Below are 19,584 nucleotides of genomic sequence, written 5' to 3'. Positions count from 1 at the left end.
ATGCCAAGCCTCCCTGTCTGTCACCCAACTCCTGGAGTTTACTCAAACTCATGTCCATGGAGTTGGTGATGCCATCCAACCATCTCATCCTCTGTTGTCCCCTTCTGCGTTGTCAAATTTGTTGTCATATAATTGCTCATAGTATTCTTTTATGGTTTTTTGGTATTTCTGCAGTGTCAGTTGTTATGTCTCCTTTTTCATGTATTTGGGTTCTCTCATTTCTTCTTGGTGAGCCTGGCCAAAGATTTGTGCATTTTGTTTACCCTTTCAAAGAACCAGGTCTCAGTTGTAATTTTTTTTTTTTTTTCAAAAATCTCTATTTCCTCTCTGATCTTTATTTTTTCCCTTCCTTCTGCTGACTTTAGGTTTTGTTCTATAATTAAGTGGTAGGCTAGGCTGTTTATTTGATATGTTTCATGTTTTTTGAGTAAGGTCTGTATTGCTGTGAACTTCCCTCTAGGAATTGCTTTTGCTGCGTCCCATAGGTTTCTTTTTTGAAAATATCTGTGCCAGCTCTCAGCTGCTGCATACAGGGTCTAGTTCACAGATTGAACCTGGGCTTCCTGCATTGGGTGCTTGGAGTCTTAGCCACTGAATCATCAGGGAAGTCCCATTCCATAGGTGTTGTATGGTTGTTTTTACTGTCATTTGTCTCAAGGTATTTTTAAATTTCCTCTTTGATTTCATCTTTACCCACTGGTTTTTTAGTATTGGCAGTCTGTTGTTGAGTCTCTGTGTAACTTATTTTCTCCCCTCATTTCTTTTTCTGTGGTTGATTTCTAGTTTAATGCTGTTACGGTCAGGAAAAATGTGTGAAATAACTTCTGCACTCTTAAATGTGTTGAGGCTTGTTTTATGCCTGAGAAGATAATCAATTCTAGAGAATGTTCAGGTGCAGTTGAAAAGCATGTGTTTTGTTTTTTAATGTCCAGAAAATATCAACTTACCGTAATTCTATTGTGTTGTTTAGGATCTCTTGCTTTACTGGTTTTCTGTCTAGAAAATTTATCCATTGATTTGAGTGGGGTGTTCAAATCTCCTACTCTGATTTCCCCATCAATTTCTCCCTTTATGTTTGTGGCTATTTGTTTTATGTATTTAGATACTCCTACATTAGGTGTGTATATGCTGATGAGTATAAGATCCTCTTCCTAAACTGATCCTTTTTTCAATACAGTGTCCTTATCTATCTTTCTTTATGGTATTTGTTTCAAAGTCTGTGTTGTCTGACTTGAGTGATTCCACACTTTGTTCTCATTTCAGTTTACGTGAAATATTTTTCCATCCCATCACTTTTGATCTCTGTGTGTCCTCTGCCTTAATGTGGGTCTTAGAGGCAGCATGTTGTAGGCTCTGGATTAAAACAATACATCTGCCACCCTGTCTTTATTTTTCTATTTTAAAAAATTTATTGTATTGAGATGGTGACTGCAGCCATGAAATAAAAGACACTTACTCCTTGGAAGGAAAGTTATGACCAACCTAGATAGCATATTCAAAAGCAGAGACATTACTTCGCCAACAAAGGTTCGTCTAGTCAAGGTTATGGTTTTTCCTGTGGTCATGTATGGATGTGAGAGTTGGACTGTGAAGAAGGCTGAGCGCCATAGAATTGATGCTTTTGAACTGTGGTGTTGGAGAAGACTCTTGAGAGTCCCTTGGACTGCAAGGAGATCCAACCAGTCCATTCTGAAGGAGATCAGCTCTGGGATTTCTTTGGAAGGAATAATGCTAAAGCTGAAACTCCAGTACTTTGGCCACCTCATGTGAAGAGTTGACTCATTGGAAAAGACTCTGATGCTGGGAGGGATTGGGGGCAGGAGGAGAAGGGGATGACAGAGGATGAGATGACTGGATGGCATCACTGACTCGATGGATGTGAGTCTGAGTGAACTCCGGGAGTTGGTGATGGACAGGGAGGCCTGGCGTGCTGCGATTCATGGGGTCACAAAGAGTCGGACACGACTGAACGACTGATCTGATTGTTGATACACAATGTTAATTTCTATTGTACAGCAAAGTAATTCAGTTATACATTCTTTTCCATTAAGGTTTACCACAGAATATTGAGACATCTACTCTGAGAGTTTATGTTTATTCTCATTTCTTATATTTGGGGATAGCTGATTTATGTGTTAGTTTCAGGTGTACAGCAAAGTGATTCATTTACACACACACACACACACATATATATATGTTTTCCCACATAGGTTATCACAAAGTACTGAGTTGAGTTAGTTCCCTATACTATATAGTAGGTTCTTATTGAGTATCTGTTTTATATATAGTATTGTGTGTATGTGCTGTGCTGTGTGTCTGACTCTGTGACACCACGGACTGTAGCCCACCAGGCTCCTCTGTCCATGGGGATTCTCCAGGCAAGAATACTGGAGTGGGTTGCCATGCCCTCCTCCAGGGGATCTACCCACCCCAGGGATCAAACCTAGGTCTCCTGCATTGCAGGCAGATTTACCGTCTGAGCCACCAGGGAAGCCCAAGAATGCTGGAGTAGGTAGCCTGTCCTTCTCCAGGGGATCTTCCTGATCCAGGAATTGAACCAGGGTCTCCTGCATTGTAGGGAGATTCTTTACCAGCTGAGCTACCAAGGAAGCCCATTGTGTGTATGTTAATCGCAAACCCATACTTTATCACTCCTTTCCACCTTTCCCCTTTAGTAACCGTAAGTTTGTTTTCTAAGCCTGTGAATCTGTTTCATAAATAAATAAGTTCATTTGTGTCATTTTTTTAGATTGCACATGTAAGCGATATGCTCTTTCTGATTTATTTTTACTTAGTATAATCTCTAGGTCCACCAGTGTTGCCACAAATGGCGTTTTCTTTTTTAATGGGTAACACTGTGTGTGTATATATATGTATATGTGTGTGTGTGTGTACATACCATATCTTCCTTATCCATTCATCTGGACATTAGACTGTCTTTTGTCTATTGTAAATAGTGTTGCAGTGAACACTGGGGGGCATGTATCTTTTCAAATTATAGTTTTTTCCAGATATATGCCTAAGAGTGGGATTGCTAGATCATATGATAGTTTCATTTTTAGTTTTTTAAAGAACCTCCATCCTGTTCTTCAAAGTGACTCTACCAGTTTTCATTTCCACTAACTGTGTAGGAGAGTTCCCTTTTCTCCACACCCTCTCTAGCATTTATTGTTTGTAGATTTTTTTTTATGATGATGATGATAATGGCCATCCTGACAGGTCTGAGGTGATACATCTTTGTAATTTTGATTTGGGCTTCTCTAATTAGTGATGTTGAGGACCTTTTCATGCGCTTTTTTGGCCATCTGTATGTCTTCTTTGAGGAAATGTCTTAGATCTTCTGCCCATTTTTTGATTGGGTTGTTGTTTTTCTTTAATATTGAGCCACATGAGCTGTTTGTAAATTTGGGAGACTAATCCCTTGTTGGTCACCTCATTTACAAATATTTTCTGTCATTCGATGGTTGTCTTTTTGGTTTTGTTTATGGTTTCCTTTACTGTGCAAATGTTTGCCCCTCTGTCTTTTGACTGGAGTATTTAGTCCACTGTCATTTAAAGTAACTTGATATATACATATTTATTTCCATTTTAACTTTGTTTTCCCATTGATTTTATATTTCTTCTTTGTCCCTTTCTTTGTTTTCCTTTAGTGGTTTGATTTTCTTTTGTGTCATACTTATTTTCTTCTTGGTTTCTGTGAATCTATTGTATGTTTTTCATTGGTGGTTACTCTATTTTTCAAATACATTAATCCCATCCTATATCTCCTTGCCTTAGATAGGTAGGCATACAGGCTCAAACATATCTAGGAAATCAAAGGAAAAAACATATCTAGGAAATCAAAGAAAAAAAAACCCTACATCTTCTTACTTTCCTCCCCCATATTTTATGATTTAGATGTCCACTTTTATATCTTCATGTTCTTTTGCTGTTCATTGTGGTTATCACTTTCACAGAAAAAAAAAATTTTTTTAATCTGTGTACAGGCTTATTTCAGTAATTTGCTTTCCAATTGTGATTTTTTTCCTCCCCTTTTTATTCCCCTATAGAGTATTACGCCTTTTCTATTTAGAGAAGACTTTTCAGTATTTCCTTTAGGACAGGTTTAGTATTGCTGTATACTTTCAGTTTTCTGAGAAATTCATCTCTTTCTAAACAATCACCTTGCTGGGTAGAGGATCGGAGGTTGCAGATTTTTCCCTTTTAGGACTTTGAATCTATCTTGGCACTTCCTTCTAACCTGCAACATTTCTGTAGTAGGAACAACTGATGGCGGAATCCCTTATAATTAACTTTTTGTCTTGCTTCCTTTGGAATTTTCCTCTTTAATTTCTGCTACGGATAACGTGTCTTGGTGTAGGCCTGTTTGAGTTTACCTTCTCTGGGACCCTCAGTGCTTCCTGTACCTGAATATGCATTTCGTTCTTTAGGTATGGGAAGGTTTCGGTCATAATTTCTTCAAATTCATTTTCAACCTCTTTTTCTGTCTCTTCTCCTTCTGGAATTCCTATTACGCATAGATTGGCATACTTTATCTTACCCCATAGGTCCCTTTTTTTCGTTTGGCTTTCTGTCTGCTGTCCTAATTGGGCAGTTTTCATCTTCTGTCTTCCAGGTCACTTATTTATTCTGCTATTCATTGCCTTTACTTCAGTTTTTGTCTTGGCAAGTGAGTTTTCTTGGTTCCTGTTTATAGTTTCGAATTCCTTTTTTACAGTACTCTGTATTTCTGTTGATAGCCTTTTTTAATTCCTTCAGTATTTTCAGTCTTCTTTTTGAAATTAGTGCCTACTACACTGAAGAGGTCTGTTTCATTGCTCTTTCAAGGGAATTCTCTTGGTCTTTCAACTGGGAGTGGTTCCTCTGTTTCTTCATTTTACTTATATTTCTCTTCTGTGAGTTTCAGTTCAGTTGCTCATCATGTCTGACTCTTTGCAACCCCATGGACTGCAGCATGCCAGGCTTCCCTGTCCATCACCAACTCCTTGAGCTTAATCAAATTCATGTCCATTGAGTTGGTGATGCCATCCAACCATCTCATCTTCTGTTGCCCCCTCTCCTCCCACCTTCAATCTTTCCCAGCATCAAGGTCTTTTCTAGTGAGTCAGTTCTTCCCATCAGGTGGATAAAGTATTGGAGTTTCAGCTTCAGCATCAGTCCTTCCTTAGGACTGATTTCCTTTAGGATGGACAGGTTGGACCTCCTTGCAGTCCAAGGGACTCTCAAGAGTCTTCTCCAACACCACAGTTCAAAAGCATCAATTCTTTGGTGCTCAGCTTTCTTTATAGTCCAACTCTCACATTCATATGTGATTACTGGAAAAACCATAGCCTTGACTAGATGGACCTTTGTTGACAAAGTAATGTCTCTGCTTTTTAATATGCTGTCTAGGTTGGTCATAGCTTTCCTTCCAGGGAGTAAGCATCTTTTAATTTCATGGCTGCAGTCACCATCTGCAGTGATTTTGGAGCCCAGAAAAAAAATCTCTGTTTCCACTGTTTCCCCATCTATCTGCCATGAAGTGATGGGACCAGATGCCATGATCTTAGTTTTCTGAATGTTGAGTTTTAGCCAGCTCTTTCACTGTCCTCTTGCACTTTCATCAAGAGGCTCTTTAGTTCTTCTTCACTTTCTGCCATAAGGTTGGTGTCATCTGCATATCTGAGGTTATTGATATTTCTCCCAGCAATCTTGATTCCAGCTTGTGCTTCATCCAGCCTGGCATTTCACATGATGTACTCTGCATGAAAGCAGGGTGGCAATATACAGCCTTGACGTACTCCTTTCCTGATGTGGAACCAGTCTGTTGTTCCATGTCCAGTTCTAACTGTTGTTTCTTGACCTGCATACAGATTTCTCAAGAGGCAGGTCAGGTGGTCTGGTATTCCCATCTCTTGAAGATTTTCCACAGTTTGTTATGATCCACACAGTCAAAGGTTTTGGTGTAGTCAATAAAGCAGAAGTAGATGTTTTTCTGGAACTCTCTTGCTTTTTCAATGACCCAATGGATGTTGGCAATTTGATCTCTGGTTCCTCTGTCTTTTCTAAATCCAGCTTGAACATCAGGAAGTTCATGGTTCACATACTGTTGAGGCCTGGCTTGGAGAATTTTGAGCATTACTTTACTAGCATGTGAGATGAATGCAATTTTGCAGTAGTTTGAATGTTCTTTGGCATTGCCTTTCTTTGGGATTGGAATGAAAACTGACCTTTTCCAGTCCTGTGGCCACTGCTGAGTTTTCCAAATTTGCTGGCATATTGAGTGCAGCACTTTCACAGCATCATCTTGTGAATTTAGGAGAAACAATTATCTACGATGGTCTCTGAGGACTATTTATAGGTGGGAGCCCCCCTTTGTACCTTGTGTGGGTTTAGTATTTTTGGTGCAAGGGCTGTTTTAGTATGGATGCCTGTCACCTCTCCCCTCAGCATGTACTGGTAATTATCCTTTTGATAGAGGGCATGCAGATAATGGTCCTGGTGTTCTTGGCAGTGGTGGCAGCTCATGATTGTTCCTGGAGGTGGTGTCCTGCTGCCTGAAAGCTAATGCAGGGGAAAACGCCCCTCACACATGGCCCACATGATGGCGCCTGGATTCTAAGGCAGCCCAGGCTTTCTCTGTGTACACCCTCAGATGCGATCACATCAGACCCTAACCCCTTCAGACTGTTTCTATACATCCCACCCCCGTGCCCCCCAGGTCTGATTTCTGAAGCCTGAGCTTCCACGCATAACTGAGATCATATTAGACTCAAGAAAAATATCTCCACTGGTTTACTCCAAATCCCATGAAAAGCTGAAATAGCAATTTTATGCTATTTGCCTTATGATCTTTGTTTCCAATGACCCACATCCTAGGCGTCCTACTATACACCACCTACTTTGCTGTGTACTATGCAGGGACTATGTATTTCAGTCTAGAAGTCTTCTCACTAAAACAGAATAAAAGGAAAGGCAAGGACATACTCCAGGGAACAAAATAATAGATAAAAATGAATGCCAGTCCTTAATGATACCATATTGCACAGTTCTGAGGTTTCAAAAATCCTACTAAGGTTACAGATTAGGACTCACAAAGACCTACAGCAACCACTGCCTGGAACCCTGAGTCAAAAGATCTGAGAGTCCCCATTGAATCCATAAATACAGCTGAGATACAATAAAGCTCAGCTCTATTCAAGTCCAGCATAGCACTTTGACGGTATGTGATGGCAAAATGCTGTGATACACAAAGCAAAGCCTTTTGGGTCAGAAAGGCCCAGGTTCAAATCTCAGCTCTTCAGCTTACCATCCAGGAGGTTGGCCACATTAACCTTCACAAGGTGGTTTCCTCATCTGTGAATTGAGGGCAGTGATACTTACCTACTTAGGTTCTTTGAGTACTCATGTGTGTGTGTTAGTCACACAGTCATGTCCGACTCTCTGGGATTCCATGGACTGTAGCCCACCAGGCTCCTCTGTCCATGGGATTTTCCAGGCAAGAATTCTGGAGTGGGTTGCCATTCCCTTCTCCAGAGGATCTTCCTGACCCAAGAACAGAACCTGGGTCTCCCACATAGTAGGCAGATTGTTTACTGACTGAGCTACCAGGGGAGTACTCATAGATTCAACAAATACTTATTGAGGACCTACTATCTTCTAGGCACCATGATAGATGCTGGGAATACAAGGCTTCTCTCAAAGCAGCTTACGATCCAATGGAATATACAGATAAGTGAACAGTTATAATGTGCTAAGTGGTCCAGATTTAGCATGCAATGTGGGTGCCTAACAAGGACATCTAACAGTCCAGAAAAAGATTCCTCTGAGAAAGGAAGACTGAGTACAAGTTAAGGAAACAGGAGGGGAAAGTATGCTCTAGGACAGAAATCAGGCCCACAATCTGTGGCACCCCCTGTCAGAGCAGTGGCAGCGTTAGATTAAAAATGAAGTGCACAATGAATGTAACGTGCTTGAATCTTCCCCACCCCTGGTCCTTGGGAAAATTACCTTTAAAATAATGAGTCCCGGGTGCCCAAAAGGGTGGGGACTGCTGCTCTAGGATATAGCACATGTGAAAGTTTGAAGAGAGAAAGCTATGTTTTCAGGAAATAAAAATATAAAAACAGTTGGGCTAACTACATCACAACATTTGAAGAGAACATTAAATGATGTAATATACATAAGAGATGAATTAAAATGACTGGTACACAGTAGGTACCCCATTAATATTAACTACTCTTATGATAACATAACTAATAGTAGTATTTTCTGGAAAGGCTACCTTTCATCAGCAGTAACCTTTGTAAGTTAGCTAACCATGATTTCAGAGCAGGCAAGACCATGAGATCTTCCACCTGTGAGCAGTCTAATAAAGAACAAGGTTGAGTTTCAGAAAAGTTATGTATCTAGAAATGAGAAGGAAAAGAAGTCAACTTCAGAACATAAAAATAACTGTGTTCACTCTGTGATAAGTATACCTTTTTGTTCCCACTCTATGGTTTGGAGCAATGTCAATTGTATCCGTGGCCGAATCATGCCTTACTGCCAATCCTAAGTCTGCAATACAGCAAGTTCCATTCTTCTTTACCAAGATATTCTTTGATTTCAAATCCCTATGAGCTATGGCTGGTTTTCCTAAAGAAAAAGAAAGTTAAACATGGTTGCTTAAAGGGCAATACCAATCACAAATCTCACCTAGGTCCTCCCATCCCAGTATCAAAAGCATTTCATCCCCGTCACTGCAATACCTGGGCCCTTACTAAACCAACTAACATGAATCAGTGCACAAAAAGTTGATGAGATTACATTTCAAAGAAAACAGATGATGTTCAAAAATATGTCTAACACTCAAAAACCAGGAGGTTAAAGATACTAGTTTGTTGATACCCTATGAATCTTTTTTTATAGGACGCCTAGGTACTAATATTCCAATCCAAGAACCAAAAATCTAGATCACCTCTTTTGCCTATCAATCAACTGGAATATATTCATTAAATGTGTAATGCCTTTAATACTAACTACTAGAAAAAGTGCTATTATAAAATAATTACAGTGTGTAAAACTTGGAACCCTCAGAGGCCGCTGGTGGGAATGTACAATAAAATAGTACAGGCCCTTTGTGAACTTGCCAGACTTTTTTTTTTTTTTTCCCAAATCATTAGTTACTGTCTGATCCAGTAACTTCACTTCCAGGCATATACCCAAGATAATGGAAACGTATCCACACTAAAACTTGTACATCAGTGTTCATAGCAGCATTATTCATAAGAGCCCAAAGTGGAAACAACAAATGTCTATCACTGATGAATGGATACCCAAAATGTAGTAAATCCATATAATGAAATATTGCTTGGACATAAAAGGGAATGAATTTCTGATAATGCTGCAACATGGATAAACCTTGAACCTATACTAGAAAGCAGCTAGTCATAAAAGGTATATTGTATGATTCCATATGCTATGTCCAGAATAAGCAAATCTATATAGATGGTCATAAAGAGTCAGACACAACTTAGTGACTGAACAATAGATGGAAAATAAGTTAGAGGTTGCCTAGAGCTAGAGAGTTTAGAGGGAAATGGGGAGTGACTGCTGAGAACTATAGGCCTCACCTCTTTTGAGGTGATGAAAATGTTCTTAAATGTTCTTAAAATGTGGTGATAGCTATACAAAACTGATTATACTAAAAACCACTCATTTGTACACCAAATGGGTAAACTGTATAGTATGTGAATTACAACTCAATTTGTTATTGTTCAGTCACCAAGTCATGTCTGACTCTTTGCGACCCTATGGACTGGAGCAGGCCAGGCTCCTGGCCTGTCTCCTGGAGTTCGTTCAAACTGATGTCCATTGAGTTGGTGATGCTATCTAACCATCTCATCCCCTGCCACCCCCTTTCCCTTTTGCCTTCTATTTTCCCCAGCACCAGGGTCTTTTGCAATGAGTTGGCTCTTTGTACTAGGTGGCCAAAGTACTGGAGCTTCAGCATCAGTCCTTCCAAAGAATATTCTGGGTTTTCTTTTAGGACTGACTGGTTTGATCTCCTTGCAGCTCTAGGAATTCTCAAGAGTCTTCTCCAGCACCACAGATTGAAACCATCAATTCTTTGGCGCTCAGCCTTCTTTATGGTCCAGCTCTCATATTCATACATGACTACTGGAAAACCACGGCTTTGACTACACAGACCTCTCTCGGCAGAGTGATGTCTCTGCTTTTTAATACGCTACCTAGGTCTGTCATAGCTTTCCTTCCGAGGAGCAAGTGTCTTAATTTCATGGCTGCAGTCACCGTCCACAGTGATTTTGGAGCCCAAGAAAAGAAAATCTGTCACTGCATTCACTTTTTCCCTTTCTATTTGTCATAAAGTGATGTAACTGGATGCCTGGATCTTCCTTTTTTGAATGTTGACTTTTAAGCCAGCTTTTTCACGCTCGTCTTTCACCTTCATCAAGAGGCATTTTAGTTACTCTTCACTTTCTGTCATTACCATCATTCTGAGGTTGTTGATATTTCTTCTAGCAGTCTTGATTCCAGCTTGTGATTCACCCAGCCTGGTATCTCACATGATGTATTCTGCATATAAATTAAATAAGTAGGATGACAATATACAGCCTTGCTGTACTCCTTTCCCAATTCTGAACCTGTTTTTGAAGTCTATTTTGTTTCATGTCCAGTTCTAACTGTTGCTTCTTGATCTGCATACAGGTTTCTAGGGAGATAGGTAAGGTGGTCTGGTATTCCCATCTCTCTAAGAATTTTCCAGTTTATTGTATGTGACATAGTATGTGAATTAAAGCTCAATAAGGCTATTATAATCAACAATGATTTTGCAAAGATGGGGCAGGCTGAACTAGTAAAACAGCATGTGTGACGTATACAGTAAAGCTGGTAATGGGGTTAGCAAGTGGATAATCATCAGGTAGCAAGTGGATAATCATTAGAGCAGAGACTACACTGGCATCTAATATCTTATATAGCACAATACTAACTCATGCAATCTCCTTATCCTAGGATCAAACACAATTATCAGATGGTCAGATAACATTTATGTAGCATGTTGGATGTTTACAGAACATCTTCACATTTCATTTGGTACTATACATAAATTCCAAAATCAAGATCCTCAAAATCACAAGACTAAACACTACTTAAATTTAAGAACTTACCAAAATATCAGTATTGTTGTAACAACTAGAGAATCTCTAATCAAATTCTTAGATTCCTAACTCTATGTTAGATTTTCAACAGAAAGTTAAGATATTCTCATATAAAAACTCATTTTAAACATTTCTACTTCGGCTGACTTCTTGCAAAAATTTTCTGAATAGACATTAGACCCATAGGAATTTAAAGCTTAAATAACAGGACTGCTTTGAGTTACCTTGGGTACCAACTATCTCCATGTGAAGATGGGCAAGTCCACTTGCTGTGGACAGAGCAAGTTTTATCATTCCTTCCACAGTAACTGTGTATCTGTTCAAATAATCAAAAAGGGATCCGTGCTCATGATAATCTGACACCAACCAGAGCTGAGTCCATGTGCCATTGTCTGCCAAGTAGAAAAACAATATTTCAGATAGGCTATAGAACATTTATGATTTATCTGTTCAAACATTATGACTTTTTACTCAGTCCTGAATCACGCAACGGCAACACATTGGTACCTTACATTTGTATAGATTTCTTTCATATTTTGTTTTTCTTGTTCATATATTTTCATTTATTTTCAGTTTTCTTATACGTTTATGTTTATATCCTTTAGGTCCTTAAATTAAGTCGCCTATTCTTGAGATTGAGGCAAAGACAACTAGTCCATTCAAGAGACAAAGAATCACAGTGTAAAGACGCTGATCTCGAGTACATAGAAGAATGCCTGGTCCAGGTGAGGTGCTCAGTGATTGTTCCTGGAAGCTGGGAGGGAAACAAGGAGGAAAAAGAGAAATACCTGGAACCTAGCACAGCCATAGTGGGAATAGAATATTAGGGGACAAACCATATGTGACCTTAAATGAGAAATGCAAGCTTTAATGACAAACTGTGTATACAGTTCAACAAGAAGCCAAGTAAGATTATTACAATTCCAAGGTATCCAGCTTAGAAAACTATAAAAACAGTAGTATCACTGACACATGGGGTAGCTGAGATAGGAACTAAAAATGTCAGGAGGGGAAAAGGCTGGGACTGAATTTAATTTTACACAAGGTAGTTTTAAACCTCACCAGCTAAGAATGTGCCTTTTTCCAAAAGTTCAATTAACTGTAAACCAGTATGTGAAATGAAAATGTATTTTCCCTTAGGAACCATGGTAAAGGTTCTGGCTGGGCTTCTAGGCTAGGCTGGTCCACAAAAGTCCATTTAGCCTAGAAGTAGCTGGAGAACCATATATTTCACAAAATCGTGATAGCAAAACAGTATTACAACAATACTAGGAGGCAGGGCATTTCAGTAAAAGACGCTTTACTTGGAGTCATTCTGACCTGGGTTGGAATCCAGGGCCTGGCTGTTACTGATGACTACGTGACCTTAGACTGGTTAAGAAACTTCTTAACCAGTGAGCCTTTGTTTCCTCTTTTATACTACAAGAATACCTTAACTTTTCAAGACCACTAAGAAGATTTTAAAAATAAGATAATAGGTTTTTAAAAAGCATTTAGCATGGCACACAAGAACTAAAATGTGCTATTTCCTTCCCTGTTAGTTGTAAAACGAAAGAAACTCAAAGTGACATAAAACACTTTATTTTGAAGGTTGTTACTTGAAAGAAAGCAACTCTGATTAGAAGAAATTAAGGAATGAAATGTTTTCAGAAGATTCTGGAGGAGGTTGCTGAGTATTTTTGAAAGGATTTAGATATTCATGATACTAATTCTTTATAAATTTGTTCATAAACTTTAATCAACTGATTCTGTTCAAACTTGTACCTTTCCTTTTCCTCGATACAGGTATATCACTAAGTACATCTGCATGATTAACCATAGCTGAATTCTGGAAGGTTCGCAAATAACAAGAAATAAATTCGGAACACAGTAAGATGGAAGACTGGGAGAGTTTCTGAGGTAATTGACAAGAGAGGTGGAAGTATATACTAGAGGCTATGCCCACATAAAGGGTTGTCTGAGTTGGAATTAACTAAATTAGGAGGAAAATAAAGAAAAGGGAATAGGGGGCTGGAGGTGAAGGTGGTGGGGGAGCAGCAGCCCTAGGTTCTAAGCAGAGTCCATTGCCCCCTAACACAGAAGAAAGGAGAGTAGGGAAGAGCCAGCAGGGTCACCAATTCCCACGGTGACCACTAGGTGACAGCACTAGCTTGGTTGCTGCTTGAGCACAGAGTAGAGTTCAGGGCACAGTAGCGGGAGCGCTTTTTGCCAGTCAGCATGTTAACAACTTAGAACAAGCCTAAAACATGCTGGGCCTGGTAAGAGCCTCAAACTGCAGTTTTTAAAGTCACTGCCACCACTGAATTTGAAACCAAAAATGTGGGTGAGTTCTTTGACGGAGAAATTACTATTTGTAAAATTAGAGCCTTCATATGAGTTAACAAGGGTTTCAGAAAACAAAAGCACCTATTAAGAAATAAACTCACCCAATCAATCAGAAAGTGGAGAAAAGACCTAAACAGACATTTTTCCAAAGAAGACATACAGATGGCTAACAAACGTGAAAAGATGCTCAACATCTCTCATTATTAGAGAAATGCAAATGAAAACTACAATGAGGTATTATCACCTCACACCATTCAGAATGGCCATCATCAAAAAGTCTACAAACAATAAATGCTGGAGAGGGTGTGGAGAAAAGGGAACACTCTTGCACTGTTGGTGGGAATGTAAATTGATACAGCCACTATGGAAGATGGTTTGGGGATTCCTTAAAAAACTAGGAATAAAACCACTATATGACTCAGCAATCCCACTCCTAGGCATATACCCTGAGGAAACCAAAATTGAAAAAGATACATCTATCCCATTGCTCACTGCAGCAATATTTACAATAGCTAGAACATGGAAGCAACCTAGATGTCCATTGACAGCCATAAAAAGGAATGCATTTGAGTCAGTTCTGATGAGGTGGATAAACCTAGAACCTATTATACAGAGTGAAGTGAGTCAGAGAAAAGATAAATATCATATTCTAATGCATATATACAGAATCTAGAAAATGGTACTGAAGTATTTATTTACAGGGCAACAGTTGAGAAACAGAATAGACTTATGGATGTGGGGAGAGGGAAGGAGAGGGTGAGATGTATGGAAAGAGTAACATGGAAACTTACATTACCATATGTAAAATAGATAGCCAATGGGAATTTGCTGTATGGCTAAGGAAACGCAAACGGCTCTGTATCAATCTACAGGGGTGGGATGAGGAGGGAGGTTCAAAAGGGAGGGGATATACGTATACCTGTGACTGATTCATGTCGAGGTTTGACAGAAAACAAAATTCTGTAAAGCAATTATCCTTCAATAAAAAAATTAAAAAAACTCCCATCAGTTCAGTTCAGTTGCTCAGTCGTGTCCGACTCTGCGACCCCATGAATCGCAGCACTCCCTGTCCATCACCAATTCCTGGAGTTCACCTAAACCCACGTCCATCGAGTCGGTGATGCCATCCAGCCATCTCATCCTCTGTCATCCCCTTTTCCTCTTGCCCCCAATCCCTCCCAGCATCAGAGTCTTTTCCAATGAGTCAACTCTTCGCACGAGGTGGCCAAAGTACTGAGTTTCAGCTTTAGCATCATTCCTTCCAAAGAACACCCAGGACTGATCTCCTTTAGAATGGACTGGTTGGATCTCCTGCAGTCCATAAGACTCAAGAGTCACCTCCAACACCACAGTTCAAAAGCATCAATTCTTCGGCGCTCAGCCTTCTTCACAGTCCAACTCTCACATCCATACCTGACCACTGGAAAAACCATAGCCTTGACTAGACGGACCTTTATTGGCAAAGTAAAAACTCCATACTCACAGAATATATTGACTGTTTTAAAGCATTGGGGAAGAAGAAAAATGGTGTCTGAGAGAAGAAAATGAAAACTAAGGACTTGGTCAGACTATAAGTACTAGTTTTGTTTGTTTTTAAACAATACCAAATTGGTAGTATCTATTGATAACAGCTACTTACATCCATCATCACCCCAGGTCACAAAAAGTAGATAATCACATATATATGCCTCCTGATGAGGTGCAATAGAAAGAATACAATATGTAGAAAGCATATAATATTTTCAGTCAGAAAACCGATAATCAAATTCAGTTTCTAATTTTAACTACCAGTTTTCAAATTATACAGGAGCAAGTTCAGAGATACTGTACGAATTCAATTAGCAAATCTAGAATATGATAAGCTCTATAGGACAAATAATCCAGTTTCTTTAACAAATAAACTGCAAGGGAAAAAAGGGGGGGGATCCCCAGTGTTTTTAAAGGATTTAAGATAAATATCAACCAAATGCAATGGATCCTAAAAATGAATAACCAATAAGTAAACAATTGCAGAAATATGAAACTGACTAGGTACTTGATGGCATCTTTTAAATTGACAATGGTAGTATGGTTATGTTTCATAAAAAAATGATTCCCTATAATCTAAAGATGCAAACTGAAATATTCATAGGGAAAAGATGTATTGCTGGGATTAGCTTCAAATAATTCAAAGGGGGCAGAGTAGATGGAATCAGAACTCAAATATGATTTGCAATGAGCTGATAATTTTTGAAGCTGGGTAATGGGAATCCCCATCTATTTGCCATGAAGTAATGGGACTGGATGCCATGATCTTCGTTTTCTGAATGTTAAGCTTTAAGCCAACTTTTTCACTCTCCTCTTTCACTTTCATCAAGAGGTTTTTTAAGTTCCTCTTCAACTTTTTGCCATAAGGGTGGTATCATCTGCATATCTGAGGTTATTGATATTTCTCCCGGCAATCTTGATTCCAGCTTGTGATTCTTCCAGCCCAGCGTTTCTCATGATGTACTCTGCATGTAAGTTAAATAAGCAGGGTGACAATATACAGCCTTGACATACTCCTTTTCCTATTTGGAACCAGTCTGTTGTTCCATGTCCAGTTCTAACTGTTGCTTCCTGACCTGCATATAGGTTTCTCAAGAGGCAGGTCAGGTGGTCTGGTATTCCCATCTCTTTCAGAATTTTCCACAGTTTATTGTGATCCACACAGTTAAAGGCTTTGGCATAGTCAATAAAGCAGAAATGAGAGTCCCTTGGACTGCAAGGAGATCCAACCAGTCCATTCTGAAGGAGATCAGCCCTGGGTGTTCTTTGGAAGGAATGAGGCTAAAGCTGAAACTCCACTACTTTGGCCACCCCATGCAAAGAGTTGACTCATTGGAAAAGACTCTGATGCTGGGAGGGGTTGGGGGCAGGAGGAGAAGGGGACGACAGAGGATGAGATGGCTGGATGGCATCACTGACTCGATGGATGTGAGTTTGAGTGAACTCTAGGAGTTGGTGATGAACAGGGAGGCCTGGAGTGCTCCAATTCATGGGGTCGCAAAGAGTCGGACACGACTGAGTGACTAAACTGAACTGAATGGGAATCCACTATCCTATTCTCTACTTTTCTGTATACTGGATATTTTCTACAAATAAAAGTTAAAAAAAAACAAGTAATGTTCGTTGTAAATAAATTTGAAAATACAGAGAAACAACAAGAAAAATCAAAATCACCCATGAACACCAAGATTAAACACTATTAACATTTTGAAGAAATAAATATTATTGAAGAAAATGGGAAGGGAGAAGAGTAAAAAGATGACTATGGTTATGGCCTTTAAAAAAGAATGAAAGCATTTTTCTAAAAAAACAAATAGCAATGCTGGGAAATACATTTGATTCAAAGCAAGTACAATGAGAGTTGAGTTTAATGCAAGTCTCTGACAAAAGCTAAAAGGTAGGGATTGTGGGCACTGCTATAAAAACTGAAGCCAGAAAAGTAAGTACAGTCTGAAGTGACTTTTTAGTCACTGCTCATCCTGACTGTCTACACACATGGCTTCCTCACTTGCTTCAGCATCTGATCTGACCCCTGGCCTCAATCACCTGTGTACCACAGGCAAGAAAGGGTTCATCCACATGGTTACCAAGATCTAGGTGGTTTTAGAGAAACCATTTCTCTAAGTGAGTTTACTTAAAAGACTAATCTGTTTAGCCCTAGAAATTTAAACACAGAATACACTTGAAAAGTTATTTTTATTCTCCCTATAAATAAGCTCATTAGGAAATACTAGAATGCCCTAATGGTCAGGAGGAGAATAAAAGGAAACGTATCTGAGCTCTAGTCTATCTCAGAACTCTGGGCAACAAGAGCTTATGAATTTTTTTTCTCTGTTATGACTATATTCAATATCTAACTTCCCAGAACCAAATTAACAAAAGCATATAGTTTCATTTTTTGTTTTTTTAAATAGCTCTTTATACTTTATGAAGTAATTAGAGGTTTAGGAACATGTCAAGAATCAAGAAAATCTTTTAGCAGTTCCTGTTTCTAAAGGCTTCTAATGTATTCTGTTTTACTTAATAGGTCTAATCAATATGACAAACATCCATTTCTCATCAAATATGACAGTGTTTAGTAGTCTTATTTGTAGAATGAATTAAAATATATTTTGTTACACTCAGAGGAGAAGCAAATGTCACTGACCTTTATTGTCTGCTGCTATAAATCCCAAGATGTTTTCGTGACGTAACATGACAGTCTGATAAATCTCTGCTTCACGGAACCATGAACGTTCTTCTCTAGAGGAGAATATTTTAACAGCAACTTCTTCTCCTCTCCATTTTCCTCGCCAAACTTCTCCAAAACGACCTTTGCCAATACTTTCTTGTAACACAATAGTTCTCGCAATTGTTCTCTGAACAAGCAATGGTAAACCTAAGGATAAAAATAAACAGTATTCAATACAAAATATTAGTATGTGTTTCTAACCCAGGATAGGTGTTAAAGAATGACCCAAAAACTTAAAATCTCACTGAGGAAATACAGAGTAAATTTGTGAAATCAGTAATTCATGATAAAAAGGAAACTAATAAAAGGATCCAGAAACTCCTAACAGTCAAGGTAGGCTTTAAAAGATAAGCTGAATTTATACTGGGTTTACAGAAGGGACAGGACTAAAGAAGAAGAGAAGGTAAGGTGTTTAGATAGGAGGAATATACAAGCAAAAGTAGAAGGAAGGAGATAGATGATACATGTTTAGGGAACCAGCTTAGATAAGCAGAATGGGGACGTGTGTAGTAAAACAGTAGAACAGGAGGGAAGCTGCGTCGGAATGTGAGGAGTACTGAATGCCAAGCTCCAGATGACCAGTGAAGAGCTGTAGGAGAAAGAGGAACTGGTAAACATTTCTGAAAGGGGGCCATGAATGGGAAGAAATGATTTACAAATCTTAGTTCAGAAAGATGAGTCTGGTAAGTTTTAAGAATGGGAGGAAAAAAGTATGTAAACACCAGAAACAAGAGAAGTGAATTCTGGTCTAACTTTAAAAATGATCACAAAAACCATCTCAGGACAAGAAATTTACTAATTTATGTGCTAGGACAGCTCCTCTAGGCCCTCCTGCGCCCGTGCAGCCACGGCTCCTTGGACGTGGGGTTGGTCCTCCTGGCCACCGCCCCTGGCCTCGGGCCTGGGGTAGCTCCTCCAGCCCGCCGCCCTTGGCCTTGGGCTTAGGGGCATGGGCTAGCTCCTCCCGCCCGTGGCGCCTGGCCTCGGGCTTGGGGCATGGGGTATCTCCTCCCGGCCGCCACCCATGACCTCAAACGCCAGGTATCTCCTCTCGGCCACTACCCCTGACCTCGGATGCGGGGTAGCTCCTCTCGGCCGTTCAGTAGGTAAAACCACTAGACCATTCAGGTATGACCTAAATCAAATCCCTTATGATTATACAGTGGAAGTGAGAAATAGATTTAAGGGCCTAGATCTGCTAAGACTGCCTGATGAACTATGGAATGAGGTTCGTGACATTGTACAGGAGACAGTGATCAAGACCATCCCCATGGAAAAGAAATGCAAAAAAGAAAAATGGCTGTCTGGGGAGGCCTTACAAATAGCTGTGAAAAGAAACGAAGCGAAAAGCAAAGGAGAAAAGGAAAGATATAAACATCTGAATGCAGAGTTCCAAAGAATAGCAAGAAGAGATAAGAAAGCCTTCTTCAGCGATCAATGCAAAGAAACAGAAGAAAATAACAGAATGGGAAAGACTAGAGATCTCTTCAAGAAAATCAGAGATACCAAGGGAACATTTCATGCAAAGATGGGCTCGATAAAGGACAGAAATGGTATGGCCTGGCAGAAGCAGAAGATATTAAGAAGAGATGGCAAGCATACACAGAAGAACTGTACAAAAAAGATCTTCACGACCCAGATAATCACAATGGTGTGATCACTGACCTAGAGCCAGACATCCTGGAATGTGAAGTCAAGTGGGCCTTAGAAAGCATCACTACGAACAAAGCTAGTGGAGGTGATGGAATTCCAGTTGAGCTCTTCCAAATCCTGAAAGATGATGCTGTGAAAGTGCTGCACTCAATATGCCAGCAAATCTGGAAAACTCAGCAGTGGCCAAGGGCTGGAAAAGGTCGGTTT

At 39.5% G+C, this 19,584-nt stretch overlaps 1 protein-coding gene across 5 annotated transcripts in view; it reads right to left on the bottom strand.

Moving 5' to 3' along the window:
- Positions 1-19,584, bottom strand: part of TGFBR1 (transforming growth factor beta receptor 1) — a 75,242-nt gene that overhangs the window by 13,230 nt on the left and 42,428 nt on the right. For all 5 annotated transcript variants that reach the window (XM_070375549.1, XM_070375548.1, XM_070375551.1 and 2 more), the window contains 3 exons: positions 17,641-17,871; positions 11,366-11,533; positions 8,460-8,616 (listed from right to left, as the gene is read on the bottom strand). In XM_070375549.1, the coding sequence (XP_070231650.1) occupies positions 8,460-8,616; positions 11,366-11,533; positions 17,641-17,871 (556 nt within the window). The remainder of the gene's footprint in view (positions 1-8,459; positions 8,617-11,365; positions 11,534-17,640; positions 17,872-19,584) is intronic.

The sequence above is a fragment of the Bos mutus genome, chromosome 8 (genome assembly GCF_027580195.1).
Source record: "Bos mutus isolate GX-2022 chromosome 8, NWIPB_WYAK_1.1, whole genome shotgun sequence".
Classification (NCBI taxonomy): domain Eukaryota; kingdom Metazoa; phylum Chordata; class Mammalia; order Artiodactyla; family Bovidae; genus Bos; species Bos mutus.
The sequence above is the reverse complement of the archived record's forward strand: the minus strand, read 5'-3'. Positions and strand labels throughout refer to the sequence as shown.